Source organism: Hippocampus zosterae, chromosome 1 (assembly GCF_025434085.1).
Source record: "Hippocampus zosterae strain Florida chromosome 1, ASM2543408v3, whole genome shotgun sequence".
NCBI lineage: Eukaryota > Metazoa > Chordata > Actinopteri > Syngnathiformes > Syngnathidae > Hippocampus > Hippocampus zosterae.
Genome location: NC_067451.1, coordinates 12,385,968 through 12,402,353, shown reverse-complemented (window position 1 = coordinate 12,402,353; position 16,386 = coordinate 12,385,968). Strand labels below are relative to the sequence as shown.

The window sequence follows — 16,386 nt, the reverse complement described above, 5'->3', positions numbered from 1 at the left end:
CGCGGTTGTTGGAGGCTATCCCAGCTGACTATGGGCTATTGACGCACTACACTATGAACTGGCCGGTAGTCAGTCGCAGGGCACATATAGAGACAAACAACAATCCACACCCACATCCACGCCGTCACTGAGTGCGAACTGATCCCATGCTGCCCACACACAAGTCAGGCTAGTGTACCACGACAGTATCAGCGACTAGTGCATTATAAAAGAGTCCCATTGTATTCACAAAAAGCACATGAATAAACAGCTGCAGTCATGCTTGCTCATTTGGCTCTTCATCTTCCTCTAGGAGCATCCGAGTGGATCGACAAGGGTGGAGAGGTATAATGGCAGGATAACCATCTGGCCTAGCTTGTCACCTAAATAGCTGACTGAAGGACTTTGCTGCTTCAGTGGTGGCAGCACATGGGCTGGCGCGCTCAAGCTACTGATTCCATTTCACTGGAGGATTCTCGAAGGGTTCGTAGTACTTAAGATGTCTAAGAGCCTTGCATGCCTCATATCCTGTGTGCTGTGAGCTGGATGATGCTATGTGCATGTCTCTGCATACTCTCATGGACTGGAGGCAGAATGTATGCATGACTGTATAAATGTCGATTTTTACCTTCCTGTTCACATCCAACGAGTGGGCATTGGAAATATGCAAGCTTGATTATATCCTACTCTCTGTCTCCCACAGACTAGACACTGTTAATTCATCCCCCCACACACACACACAATGCTGGTCATGCCAATGGAATCCACTACTCCATCAGATACTTTGGACTGAGTAAATGTTTTTGTATGTGTCCTAGTAAATGTTTTTGTATGTGTTAGGAAGAGAGAGAAAGAGAGAGAGAGAGAGAGAGAGAGAGAGAGAGAGAGAGAGAGGTAGGACTGCATGTTGTTCATCATAAAACCAGAAGGAACAGCAGTCATCCCATCAGGTTAGAAAAAGCAATAACGGGAACATCCAGTAGCTTGTTCCACATCCTACTCTATACACAGAGATTTGTCTATAACATTGACCCACGACCAGAGACCAACCAACCAAACGCCAGCGAGCGTGAGGAAGCCGGTAAACCCACTTGCCTCGTTAGAAACACCCAGCAGCAAGCCTACTGGACACGTCACAAACTAGCATACAACCGGCTAGCAACGAGACCCGACAAAATGCCACCCAAACAGAAGCAAGACACAAAGCAGGAAGAGGATTCCCTGACCCTCACTCAAGTAAATGAATTACTCCAGCAACAAAAAGAACTTTTTACGGCGCTCTTGCAACAACAACAGGAAAATTTCAAAGGATTTGTCAAGATGATAATAGACTCAACAAACTCACGACTTGACACTTTTACCAGGGAAGTCCAAGAAATAAAAACCAGCATCAACTTTACCCAAAAAGAGGTAGACGACATTAAAAAAAATCTAATCTGTCAAACTGGCCATTCCAAAGACATGCAAACGGAATTCTACAAAGTATGTGACGGCATGCTTGTATTAACGGACAAGGTGGACTACTTGGAAGGACAGTCAAGAAGAAACAACTTAGTTATTGATGGAATTGAGGAAAAACCGGGAGAAACGTGGACTGAAACAGAGGAAAAAGTTCAAAAAATCCTTAAGGAGAAACTGCTGATACAGGGGCAAATTGAGGTGGAGAGAGCTCACCGCACAGGAAGACAAGACCCTGGAAGACCTCGACCAAGGCCAGTTGTGGTGAAATTTCTAAGATACAAGGACAGATCAAGGATCCTACAAAATGCAAAATATTTAAAAGGCTCCAACATCTACATTAACGAAGACTTTACAGATGCCGTACGACAAAAAAGAAAAGAGCTCCTCCCAAAATTAAAAGCTGCACGTGACAGAGGGGAAACTGCCTACTTAAGACATAACAAACTTATTGTCCACCCCCGCACCAGTACTCCGACACAACAGGCTCGAGTTCAACACCATCAAGCAGCATACTGAGAATTTTTCACCACCCGACAATAAAAACTCTGACCCTACTGAAGCAGGAAATTCACAAACCAAAAAACATGGACTTCGAATCCTTTGATGACCCTTCCAACCCTTTGATGACCTCCAACCCTACTGACCACAAGAGGTTTGACCCTGAGAACAACTTGGACCCGGACAATAACTTTTTCAAGACCGACCGACCGCGAGGCAGCCAGCGACGACCGACCGTGAGGGAGCCAGTGATGACCGCGAGGAAGCCAGCGACGATTGCAGGGAAGCCAGCGACCGTGAGGAAGCCTGGAGAGAACCAGCCTGCGACGACCGTGAGAGAGCCAACGACGACCGCAAGGGAGCGAGAGACGACCAAGAGGAAACCAGCGACGACTGCAGGGGAGCCAGTGACCGCGAGGGAGCCGGGAGACGGCGAGCCTGAGGCAGCCGGGAGACAACCAGCCAGCGCGCGTGAGAGAGCCGGGAGGCAGCCAGCCGGCGAGCGTGAGCGAGTCGGCGACGACCGCGAGGGAGCCAGTGACCACGAGGGACCCAGTGATGACGGTGAGAGAGCGAGCGACGACAGCGAGGGAACCAACGACGGCCGTGAGGGAGCCATCGACGACCGTGTGGGAGCGGGAAATTCACATCCCAAAAACATGAACTTCCAACCCTTTGAAGATATTGACTATAAGCCATTCGATCCCGAGAACAATTTGGACCCAGACAATAACTTCTTCAACAACAAACAAAGGGTAACAAACTCTGACTATTACCTGGATGAACAATTCAACACTAATATAAAATTGGAAAATGCACTTTCGGTAATACACTTAAACAGTAGAAGTCTCTATAAAAACTTCACAAAAATTAAAGAATACCTGACTAAATTCAATAAATTTAAAATAATTGCCATATCAGAAACTTGGCTTGATGAAGATAAAACAACTGAAATGGAAATAGAAGGTTATGAAATGTTTGCAACTAATAGAGAAAACAAAAAAGGAGGGGGGGTTGCAATATATGTAGACAAAGCACTTAAATGCAGTAAAATCGAGAGATTGACAAACACAATAGAAAACCTAATGGAATGTCTAACCATTGAAATACACAATAAAAAGGCATCAAATATCATCATAAGTTGCATCTATAGGACACCAGGAACATGTATTGACACATTCAATAAAAAACTAACAGATATGCTCAGTTATTACAACGATAAGAAAACACGAATAATATGTGGTGACTTTAACATTGACTTATTAAACCCAAATAGACACAAAAAAACAACTGACTTATTTCGATAGAAAAGCTAAATCAACAACTTGTATAACAGAAATAAGACTAAGAACCCAACGTTCCATCGATGCCTTTAAGCAAGACCTAGAAAAACAAAACTGGACCGAGGTCTACTCAAACGAAGACCCAAATACAGCGTTTGAAGTATTTCAGTCTACCATAATCTTCTTATATGATAAACATTTTCCATTAACTAAAGTTTCCAAAAAGTATAAAGACCCAAGTAAGCCATGGATAACGAAAGGCATAGAAAACGCATGTAAAAAGAAAAACAATTTATATAAATTGTTTTTAAAATTCAGAACTGAAGAAGCAGAAAAAAAATATAAGACCTATAAAAATAAATTAGTAAATATTATAAGAACCAGTAAAAGAGATCATTATCATGCACTATTAGAGCAGAATAAAGGTAACACACAAGAAATATGGAAAATACTTAACCAAGTAATCAGAAATAGTCCTAAAAAAATGGATTATCCAGAGTATTTTATCAAAGGCAAAAATACTATTTTGGAAAAAACTGCAGAAATAGCAACTGAATTTAATGAGTATTTTGTCAACATCGGCAGTAACCTAGCAAAACAAATTCCTGATCCAACAGACCTGTTTGAAGTGGATAGATACGTAGAAAAAAACTCCTCCACGATGTTCCTTACTGCAGTAAAACAAGAAGAAGTATCAAATATTATAAAAACTTTTAAAAATAAAAAGTCAACTGATTGCTTTAATATTGATATGACAATAATCAAGCAGATTATAGAATATGTAGTGCGACCTTTCACACACATATGCAACCTGTCATTCAAAGCTGGTATCTTTCCATCAAAAATGAAAATTGCTAAAGTTATTCCAATCTATAAAAGTGGAGAAAAACATCTGTTTACAAATTATAGACCAATATCACTACTACCACAATTTTCAAAAATATGAGAAAAACTATTTTCTCGCAGACTTGATAGTTTTATACAAAAGCATGCGCTGTTAAGTGAGAATCAATATGGCTTCAGGGAAAAACGGACCACCTCAATGGCAGTTATGGAGTTTGTGGAAGCAATAGCCACTAATATAGACAACAAAGAATTTACTGTTGGGGTTTTCCTAGATCTAAAAAAAGCTTTTGACACAATAGATCACAGTATATTATTGAAAAAACTAGAAAGATATGGCATTAGAGGTGTAGCTTATAAATGGATAAAAAGTTATTTAGAAAACAGATATCAGTACGTGCAACTCAACAATAAAAAAACAAATCAACTGAAAATCACTCACGGAGTACCTCAGGGGTCAGTGCTTGGTCCAAAACTATTCATCTTATATATAAATGATATCTGCAAGGTCTCAAAACTATTTAAATGTGTCCTATTTGCTGATGATACAACTTTCTACTGTTCTGGAATAAATCTGAAACAGCTCCTGACAACCGTAGAAAACGAATTAAACAAATTAAAAAACTGGTTCGACAGAAATAAATTGTCACTTAACCTGAAAAAATCGAAGTCAATTGTTTTTGGCACAAGACCAATCAAACACCAAGCTAAAATTATGGTAAACTCAATTGAAATAGAAAGAGCGTATGAAACCAAGTTTCTCGGATTAGTAATAGACTCAAAACTATGTTGGAAACCACATATCGATAACGTAAAAAGAAAAATAGCCAAGACCGTAGGGATCCTCTGCAAAACCAAGGAAGTGCTAAATAAGAGATCCTTGTACACATTATACCAGGTGTCACCAACATTTTTGAGGGTGAGAGCAACTTCATCTGTACCGATTGTGTGAAGGGCTACCAAATTGATACACGTCTGAAATAACATATTTGTCCAAAATACCTTCAATAATATGAGGATGGGTTATTTTTAATACTTGATGATTTAAATTGTCAGACTTTGATCGTGTTTCGAAATGTCTCACAGTACTGCCAATGTTTGCATTTTTAAATCATAATTTCTACTAGCAAATCACAATGTCCAGGCACTGGCGGGCTACTCAAGTGGTCTTCACGGGCTACCTGGTGCCCGCGGGCACCATGTTGGTGACCACTGCATTATACACTTCATTATTATTACCATACATGACCTACTGTGTGGAAATATGGGGAAATGCCTGCAAAACAAACACACTCCCTATTCTCAAACTACAAAAAAAAGCAATTCGAATTATTAATAGATCAAAATATACGGAACCCACAAATCCACTATTTATTAAATTAAGTACGATGAAATTTTATGACCTGGTTGACTTTAAAATCGCCCAATTAATGTACAAAGCACACAATAACCTGCTCTGCCAAAACATTCAGAAGTTTTTTGAAATTCGAGAAAGCAACTATGAATTAAGAGGTACCAACTTATTCAAAAAACTCAAAACAAGAACAAACATCAAGCAAAGAAGTGTATCTAGCAAAGGTGTTAATCTGTGGAACAATCTCGAAACGGACCTAAAAATGAGTAAATCGCTTGCTGAGCTCAAAAACAAATTCAAAAAAATAGTACAAACAACCTACACCAATCAGAGTTAAAATGATAAATACTAAACATTAAATATAATGATAAATCAGAACTAAGTTGATAAATAGAGAAAGGTATTGCAATATCCATTATGAATACAAGAGAAAATTGACACAAGAGTGCCAGGGTGAGGATGTATATAATCTCGATACAAACCAAAAGTTGTGAAAATATCACGGTTAAGGGTAAAGTATGAGCCTTAATGGAGACTTCTTATTACTTTTTCTTTTCTGATTGATATAAAAATGATTTAGTAGATATAAACACATAACGGGGTAGGACTAGATTTTTTTTACTTCATCCTACTCCCTTGAACATAATAACTGTGTTGAATGAAGACTGATTTCTTTCTTTTACTTTTTTATCTACCTTATTTTCTGTCAAATTATTACTGTATATGTTTTATGTTCAATAAACAAACCAAACCAAACCAAACCTTCCAAAATTTTGCCGATACAAACAGGCAAGTCGGGAATATTCTCAGCTCTCAACACACAGAAAAAGTTCCAACCAAAAAAATTAAGTCATCATGGCTTGAATGGTTGGTTCAGTTGGAATTATTTCACCTGACGTGTCCGATTTAGCTTAGTTAATTAAATGAAAGAAATGCTTAACTGACTTTTATAGTAATGCAAAAAACATCTACGATATACCACAATATATTTTCCTGCTGAGCCTGTATCACTGACGCCAGATCCGTAACACAGAACGGGTGATCTGGAGCAAAAACTAGCGGTTTCACCTACCAAATCACACTTCGTCTAACGTTCGTTACACGCAGCTGGCTGCAGGTGACAACACAGGTGACAAATGACAATACACAACATTGTAGAAAAATGACACGATAGAAACCTTTCTCTTTAATTTGCGAAATATATATCAGCCAGGTCTATTTTATAGTGGGAATGACAAAGGGCTGTAGCTAAAAAGAGAGCCCACACATTCAATGATCTCAAGAACCACAGAATTACGACATTCTATCCAATTATGTAAGTGGATTCATTGCCATTCAGCCCATTCGAGCAATCCATCCTTTCCCCGTGACAGGGTGGTGAGTCATTCCTTTCACGATAGACGCCCAGCAACAGGTGTAATCCCAGACTAAATCATTGGCAAATGCCCGAGGAGAATCCCGCCTGGAGTTGACAGGTGATAAGAACAGGGCCTTGGTCAGTGAGGCAGACAGCATCCCCAGAGACCAAGAGACTGCTACTATTTCTGCCTCGGACATGACAGTCACGGCAAAGAGTATGCTTGGAGCATGGCCGCAAGGGATGCTGGGAAATTGTTGGTGATGGGGAAGGAAGAGATAACAATCACTAAAGAAAAGCAGTCTGATGACCTTGTGGGGTTGTGTGGCAAAAGTGCAAGTAAAATGAATCCATGCATGGAAACTGCATATATATCTTTATTGTTTTAAAGCCAGGCTTAATGCTGTATATAATTTGATATAATATATAACATTCAATGATATGATTCGAGTACACGAGACTGGAAGGAGTCCGTTTAGAAAGGGAGAAAGGCTGGTATTGTGTAGTTAAAGCTTTTTGCAAAATGTCACAAAACCAGTTTGGGATTTTGGTTATACAACGGTGACCACACCTCTTGCCGTTCCTTTAATCCGTCGTATGATTCTAATAAATAATGAATCCTTACTGACACTTTGTGTCTCTCTTGTTGCATGTCTTTTTGCAAAACCTCCTTTCGATTCAAACAAGATGCCTATAGAAATTGTGTGTTGAGACAGTCGCATGATTAAAGGTCAACTAATATGCCGACCTGTGAATCTAATCTGGTTAACATGTTGCTCATGAGAGTTCATTCACTTGAGCAGGTCTCTTTGAGTGAGATTTTCATGATCAAGCCGGGTTCGACAGTGGCAAATGATCAAATCTCCAGCCTCATCTCACCCTGCCGTTATCATCCTTGAACTGAGCCAAGACCTTGCAGAGGAGCATTCATCAAAGCGATGACTGCCCAGTCAGTATCACTCCTAACATTCTGCTTCAATGCCACTGGAGAGCAAAAGGTTACACCGTCACTGACAATGTGAATGATCACGCAACTTACCAGAGGTCAGGGTCATGGACAAAAGGGGAAACATCATACTATTGTTTATCTTACCTGTTGAGTCCAGTATTATTCTATTTCGGAGGGCCCAATCAAAGTTCTATTTTACATTCCCTGCAATCCTCTATATACTAAAAGATAAAAACTGACTACACTTCCCAAAGCTAGACAGTAACCAAAATAAATTTCATTTACTATTATCATGTTTCTTAACAATATGAGCTAAGCTGAGTAACATTTTTTTTCAAATTTACTTTAATTTAAAATGATAAATATACAACATTGACATCTTTATTAAATGGTCATTTATCAAAGACAGCTTTATGTTGAGGAATGGGAGCGGTCAAATTGCTCTTGGTCCTCCTTGGACACAGGTTCTTTTATCTCTCTATAATGTGGAAGAAGACCCAACACCACGTTGTCTTTTCTTCAATTTATCACAACACAACACGAATCGGCTCCGGTTTCCTCCCACATTCCAAAAAACATGCGTGGCAGGCTGATTGAACACTCTAAATTGTCCCTAGGTGTGAGTGTGAGCGCGCATGGTTGTTCGTCTCTGTGTGCCCTGCGATTGGCTGGCAACCGGTTCAGGGTGTCCCCCGCCTACTGCCCGAAGACAGCTGGGATAGGCTCCAGCACCCCCCGCGACCCTAGTGAGGATCAAGCGGCTCGGAAGATGAATGAATGAATGAACAACACGAATCGATTCGGGCTCCTGTGAGTCTCAGATTTCAGCGGAATAATTCCTTAACACTTTAATAATTGAGCGCATGACGATGTGAAATAAGGATTTTGGCATATGACAAAGTTATCGCTATTATATTATTATATATTTAGCGTTGTGCATTTTTTATGGACTCACAATATATGCAGAATTAGGTCATTTTTATATCTCGAGCATGTTGCCCCCCCAAATGCAATTTATGTTTATGATTGAACGTGTCATGTAATTAGGCTTTCTACTGAACTTTTTCAAACCTCGAGCCTGAGGACAATGTTTATGGTACACAGGAATCATTGTTTCTGATGTTATAGCTCTGCTAGGCAAGTCAAAGAAATCACCTTGGTTAGTGATGTTTGGCCCTGCAGATTTCGTCAGGTTCCAGAACTCGATATCGGTGTATTGATCAGCATGTCTTTTATCCCATCTGATGTCATTCTAACCTTTAAATCCTTTGCTTTTGCCCACTTGTGAGTGTATGAAATTCAAGTACGAATATGTGACATTTACAGCCCCTCCCAAGTGTACCTGCTTGGCCTCCCAAGCAGGTACACTGGACACAATAATGCCATTGCTCAATGTGATTGGCCAATGGTTGAAGACAGACAGACTGTGCTGTGTTCAACAATTCTGTGTGCGAGGATGGCCTCTGGTCAATTATGCTCAATGCAGTGGAAAATGCACTCGCTTTGCCTTAACAGGCCTATTCATGTATGAGCCAGAAGAGAGCCGGCGGGAACAGGAGGACACATGTTGACTGACTGGAGGAAAGGATCTGTCCTTCGTTACACTCAGATGTGTTCATGCCGACAGATGCATGTTCAACCATCAACCACTGCCTGCTGTGACAGCGCTGACACAGACCTGGAGCGTTTAGCCAGCAGTAAACCATGACATGTTATTGACGTTGCTTTATGTGCGCTCATTCTTCAGCCCTTCACATCCTGATGATGGGATTTGCTTAGTGGCGGAAGTGCTTGGTTGTGACTTGAGCCTTGAGCGACTATGGTGTCATTTTCAGTCGACAGCAAGTGGCAAAATGGCTGCCCCCTGAGACGGACAAAACTGGGTGGATTTTGCTGTTTAATTCATATGCAACAAACGTGATATTAATCAGAACACCATTATTACACTAGTGGAGCCACATAGAACATATTGATGGACTGGAAGGGACTGCAGTTGGTGGTTTTGAACTTTTGCGACACATGAGATGTTTTTAAGTTTCCTCTGACAAATATCAGCTGTCTCCCTCGTGAATTAACAAGGGGCAACTTGTACAAATGCACAACAGCCACAGAGCCAACCAGCCCTGCGGGAGGAAAGCCCTGATTCAGCTGACAGGGGATCAGGGTCAGAGTCAGCTGATACAAGGTCAGTTTAACATCACGGCATCCCCCAGGATAGTCTAAGATAAGTACAACAGGGGCCTCTGGGCATCTTTGTCATGCTCCGAATCACAATCACATGGGGTCCATGAGACTACCAGCAGGCTGCCTGGAATGCATGTAGCATTCCCTGCTCCTCCAATGGTTCCATGATGGAGAAGTGACAGGTGAACTTTAAATGAAGGAAACAGCTGAAAGTCTGTGGGGGATGAATATCTGTGAAAATGCTCCTTTAAATATATACAACGTGATAAATATCAATTTACACTGCATGAGCAAATTAGAGCCTGTGAGGAGTTGCAGTATGAGTCAATGTTTTGGGTGTGAATAGAGACGAGAACGAGGAAGAAAAGAATTGAGGCAACTGGAAGCAGAATTGCCCTGTTGTCCCGAAAAAAATCTGAACTTTGTGACTGACCCTGCCATATGATTCATTCAGTTTTATCATAGTAGCCAACATGGGCCAAAATATTGAGGACCCCTTTCGACACAATGAGTTTGGCAAGCGGCACCTCAAGACAGCTGTGTGAAATAACGGATCATTTTAAGCTAATTAAAGATATTATTCTTGTATTGAGCCGCATATGACTGTTCAGATGTAACTATAACGATCACATGGACCACTGTTGATCTACAGTTGTTCTTCCCACTGCTCTCGCCTACTGTATAGGAATGGACTTACCATTAGAGCTCATGATGTCTAAGGTGTTGTTCCCAAAAACAAGGTCGTTTCGTCGAAAAATACTCCCATACACTCAGAGTAGTGTTTCCCGAACAGTGTCATCAAAAATGAATTTCCGGTGAAGGTAAATGATGCTCCGTCCTCACTCACTCATTCTTCGCAATGCTGCTTCCAATCCATCTGAGAAAGCGTGGGAAAAAAAGGCTCACAAAAATTGAATAAAATCCGAAAAAATAACCTCATGTTACTGATGTCTCTGATTGTGTTTTTTTTCGACTGAGAAACGGACAACAGTTAAAATACAAAGCCACCTTGTTCACATTCTTTCTCCCTGCCAGCTCGGTAGCGGTGTGCTCGCTGTGTTGCTGACAGCGCGCGCGTGTGTCAAAAGCCCACAATAGTCACATTTTTCCGTTTCCGGTAAGTTGTTTCAAAATAAAGTAGCCACTTGCAAGTTTGACTTCCAAATAATGGTTGACTCGCAATCACCAATTAAATAACGCTTAAACGCAGTTTCACATCATCAAGAGATGCATTACTCTCACCATTTTCTTTGTGTTAAAACACACTAAGTTGTCTTTCCAGATAAATAATGTCCAGTCATTCCTTGATGGAGGGGAAAGAGTAGCCCTCAAGCATATTCCTGAATTCTAACCAAGTTTTCAAGACAAGAGCTTGCACCTCGACTGAGGTCAGGAACAGGAAAACTGGTTGAGGGACTCCTAATTCTTGTGTTACTTTGTGTATTTTATGGGTTGTTTGTTTTCGTTGATTAATAGGAGTGGTGAGCCGTGGGTGCAAACAAGGCCTTTTCCGCTGGCCTAAATACGAACAAAAGCACTGACCGCTAACGAATTGAATCAACGTTTATGCCATTAAATTATATATATTTATTCTAAAAAATGTATATTCTCTTCATAATGCAGTGTTTCTCAATTGTTTTTTTCAGCTATTATGTTCAGCCTCGTCAGCCTCATCTGCCCAGAGCCTTCAGAATCAGAGGCTAGCCTAAGTCAATTAAATTAATCAAATTATAAATTCATTCTCACAAAGCCAGAAATCAGGCCCTCGATTATTTCAGCATTTTTCTGTCTTCTGGTTGGTTAGAGCAAAACTCTTTAAACCCATATTTGACATGGAAAACACAATCTGCATAAAAGTATGCATTTGCAGCCTGGTGAGTGTTGCCTGTGAGTGTTTTACTTAAAATATGAATGTTTTTGTCATTCGAACTGCATCAGATGGCAATGTGGCAGTTGCGTGCAGTAGTTTTGCGTAACTGTGAAGGGAGAGCAATGGCTCCCACAATTTGAGCAGGTACGAACCTATATTTTTATTCTGAAAAGTTTCCTTTTGCCAACGTGGGAGTGAGGACACTCCTAACTTAAAAAGATCATCGTGATTTAACGCCGCTCTCTAAAATATTAATAATAATAATACAAATAATAATAATAATAATAATCACCTTCATCATCATCATTACCTTGTATAATGCTGATACAATGAGGTGGATACTTGTAGCTTGTCTTGAATTGAACCATGACTAAATGTGTTAGAAAGGGAACACCAAACAATCCATGACAGTCTTTTGGAGAAGAGCAACTAGGCCAGGGTTGGCAAAACTGCTATTACACCGCCCTCTTCTGGAAATTTCCCGTAAGTAAATTACTGTCGCTAATTGGATTATTTACTGAAGACTTAATGCAAGAGACGAGGTTATTGTGAGGCATGGTTCACAGTTTATGATTTTTTTTGGGTAATTATCTTCACTCATGAACTTCCTTTTGTCTATAGGTGCTAAATCGTGTGAACTAGGTTATTTGCACCACATGTAAACGCTCTGAATAGAGTCATAAAGAAGGGTTGGGGGGGCAATGTTAACATAATAACACTGTGCAAATAAAATATGGTGTTAAATAAATGTTCAGCACGCTGATATCGAGTATGCCTCACAGTTTTGAGGTCCGGTTTTTGAATGTCGGCTATGGCCTTGATATGTGTGCTCTTCCCGTGCTTGCATGAGGTTTCTTTGTGTGTTTTGTCTTCGTCCCATATTCCAAAAGGAGTCATGTTAGGCTAATTGAAGATTAAATTTGTGTAAGTAAGAGATGGAATGGTTGTGGGCTAGCGACCAGTCCAGGGTGTACCCCACCTTATGACTAAATTCAGCTGGGATAGGTTGGAGATTGTAGAGATCTCAATGTGTGTGCGTGTTTATGTGTTTGTGTGGGCGCACGCGCGCATGTGTTGTCTTTCTTGATCCGACCGCTGTATCCAGAGGAAGCCCTGCTTGCGAAACGCAAAGGAAGCTGGACAATGGGTCAACGGGATGTGAATGGCGCCTCACTCTTCTCCATTGTCATTTTTGCTCACTGTTGTTTTCTGTGGCCTATTAATTATTTGATTCACTCCTGCGTGCCTGTTGGTTCTTAAGGGTTCCTCTTAAAAAAAGAGCGTAAACATGATTTGATTGTTTTCGTACTACAAATAGCCATACATGCTTCAACTGTTGCTTTATTGCTGTGTTGTGCTTTATTTAGCTATACAGCATGTGCAATAATTGGATGGGAAAAATAAACCGTTTTCTCTTGCTGTGATTTTTATTGCTCTAATATAAACTATATGACTCCCATCATTTTGAAAACACATTTAACTGTGTGTCCTCCATTGCTGAAGAGCAAGTATTAGCACATGACGTTTGACTTGTAAAGGAATTGGTTACACATTCCCTGAGATGACTTCGGCTTTGTAACTTTTACTGATGCATCATGGCCATTGCATGGCCCCAAAGATAAAACTCAAGTACAACGATTCGATACGATTTTGGAGACCATTTGACAGGACCACACAAAACATGCCAGTACCTAAAAACTGAGGATTGCACCACTGATGCATGTGAATACCATCCTGAGATGGAGCGCCAGCTTGTCAAAATTAAACTTGGAAGACACCAAACTCATTTAGTTCTTCTTGACACATGTTAAAATATGGTCACAACCGTGTGACTGCTTCCTGAGTCGACCTTCAGTATACATTTCCATTCACATGAATCTCGCGCTATAATTAAAATGGTGAATTAAAAACACCCTAAACCAGCCTGGACTTAAATGTTTACGGTAGCCTGAATACAGTGAAGCTAATGTGCAGATGTTGTCATTGGTTTAGATATACCTGTAGAAGGTTCAGCTTGGCTGATGTATCCTGACAGCAACTAGTAAAATGTGTCCATTTCCGCCCCTCGTTTTCAATGATCGTTTATCTAGGGCTCAGGGACAATTGCCAGAGTGCTCGCCCCGGGCACCAAAGGTGCTTTGCATCAACAGTGTTAAGATGCTCTCTCCATGGAAATGTAATCAACTTTTCTAATTATAACAAGTACTTATAAGTTGTTTGACGGTAATTAGTTCTAGTAAAATACCGTAAGTGTCATTTGTCCGGGTGGGTCTATGCCCTCTGGTTCCAAATGCTGACTACGCTCTTTGTCAATCATGTGCTCTGCATATATCCTACGAACTGTTGGGAGAAAAACAGGAAGATGGCCTTTCCGTGCAGTGAGGGTAGCAGGGCAGGTCACGTTAATACAGCAAGACTGTCCACTGAAAATGGGCCCGAGTTAAAACTTTGGGGACAGCATTAAAAACAGAATGTCAGTGTTGCGTTAAGACTGACAACGAGTTGTGTGATGCCTGTTGAGTGATTCCATTCAGTCTAATGAGAGTCACTTGTCAGCTGCTTGATACACAATATGCCTGTTCTCCAAAATGTAACATGTAAATGAGATGATCTAAGAATCCAACTGGAAGTCAATGCCTTACCAATTTATGTTGAGTATTGAGTTGAATAAACCTCAAAGGTTTTCTCAATTGGCCATGTTGGTTTACAGGAAATACCACATTTCCTTAAAATGGAACCCAATGGGAGCAGATACAGTGTGAACAGCAAGTTTGATGTTCTTTTGGATGAATGGACAAATATTCCCACTTTCCAGAAGAGTGGAAACTACAGAAAACACACAAAATAAATATTTCTTCTATTCTCACCTCTTGTTGGTGTTATAGACAGGGGTTCCTGCACTTCCGTTGATATTGTGTATGGATACAATTTTGGACAGATGTTTTTTTTTCCCCCCACACTTTCACTGCATTCTATTTTCGTTCAGGGTGTTTTCTCTAGGCCAGGGGTGCCCATTAGGTAGATCCTGATCTACCAGTAGATCTAAGACAGGTCCCAAGTAGATCCGAGGAGTGTCGAGAAGAAAAAAAACAAACAACCATTTGTGTGTCTTTGTACATGTTAGTTATATATTTTTTGTGTTAATATACACTGCACACTAATCAGTCTCATTTTCACTAAAAAAAAATATTTAAAAAATAAAATAAATCTTTAATTTGTGTGTGTGTGTGCGTGCGCGCGCCGGTAAGGGTAGATCCCGTGAGGTTAGTTGATCAAAAAGTAGATCTTCGATCCAAAAAGTTTGGGCACCCCTGCTCTAGGCAGTTTGTCAATCAACATCTCTGTGTCCCTTACCGAGATTACGGATCAGCTGTCTGCTGAATTCTTTACAATAATTGCCCTGTACTCCACACACACACACACACACACACAAAGACACACACACACGCACACACACACACATACACACACACAAACACACACACAAACACACACACACATACACACAGAAACACACACACACACGCATACACACACGCACAAACACACACACACACACGCACACACTCACACAGACACTCACGCGTTTGCAAACAGAGCAAAATAAACGTCTGTGTCTGGCAGTGGTGCAGAGCCAATTGCATGATCACATGTGCAGTGCAGGGCTGATCTGTTCAGGGTGACATTGTCATTGTTCAGTTGGGACTTGGAATATAAAATCAGTTCCAGAGTTAACATTGTATTGTGTTGGCAAAAACACGGAATAATCTCTCCTCACATGAATTTAGGTTGATCTAAAACATAAGTCACATTTTGCAATTAAATTATTGTAATTAAGTGAACAACTTTTGAGTTGGGGGACTGGTTAGCACCTCCGCCACACAGTGCAAAGGTGCAGGGTTCGATTCTAGCTCCGCCCTTCTTGTGTGGTGTTTACATGTTCTCCCCGTGCTTGCGTGGGTTTTTTCTGGGGATTCCGGTTCCCTCCCACATTCCAAAAACATGTATGGCAGGTTAATGGAACACTTTAAATTGTCCCTAGGTGTTCGTGTGTTTTTTCTTCTATATGTGCCCTGCGATTGGCTGTGAACCAGTTCAGGGTGTCCCCCCACCTACTGCCGGAAGCCGGGATAGGCTCCAGCAGGCCCGCAATCCTCGTGAGGATTAGTGGATCCGAAAATGGATGGATGGATGGACTTTTGAGTTGCTTTGCTTAGCATGAAAAGTGCTTTAGAAATAACGTTTGAGTGATTGATTGAATATTCTAATATTCGTAGTTGTGACTGTGAGTATATGCTGTTGTTTTTTTCCATGTGGTATGTGATTTGTGGGCAAGCAGTCCTGGTTGTGCCCCACCACTTGCTCAAAGTCATCTGGGATAGATTCCAGCTCACCCATGGACTTATTGGGGATAGACACTATAGACCAGGGGTCACTACTCCTTTTGAAACTGAGAGCTACTTCCATACCGATTGATTAACACAAAGGGCTCTCTGTGTGACACACTATATGATAATTATATGTTATTATTAATAATGAGTGATATTCATTCACGTAAAGACACGTAAAACAGTGAGACACGTAAAAAAGTGAGCATGCTAATGAGTT

General features: G+C 40.7%; 1 protein-coding gene across 6 annotated transcripts in view; it reads right to left on the bottom strand.

Moving 5' to 3' along the window:
- ablim3 (actin binding LIM protein family, member 3) overlaps positions 1-11,006 on the bottom strand; it is an 89,394-nt gene extending 78,388 nt beyond the window's left edge. Inside the window, exon 1 of one of the 6 annotated variants that reach the window (XR_007961347.1) lies at positions 10,606-11,005. Coding sequence is in view for 5 of the 6 variants with exons in the window: in XM_052057845.1 (XP_051913805.1) it covers positions 10,606-10,618 (13 nt within the window). In the remaining variant the exon portion in view is untranslated. Of the gene's footprint in view, positions 1-10,605 lie in introns of all 6 variants that reach the window. The other 5 variants (XM_052057845.1, XM_052057807.1, XM_052057813.1 and 2 more) reach the window with 5 other exon arrangements.
- Between the last annotated feature and the right edge of the window lie 5,380 nt (positions 11,007-16,386).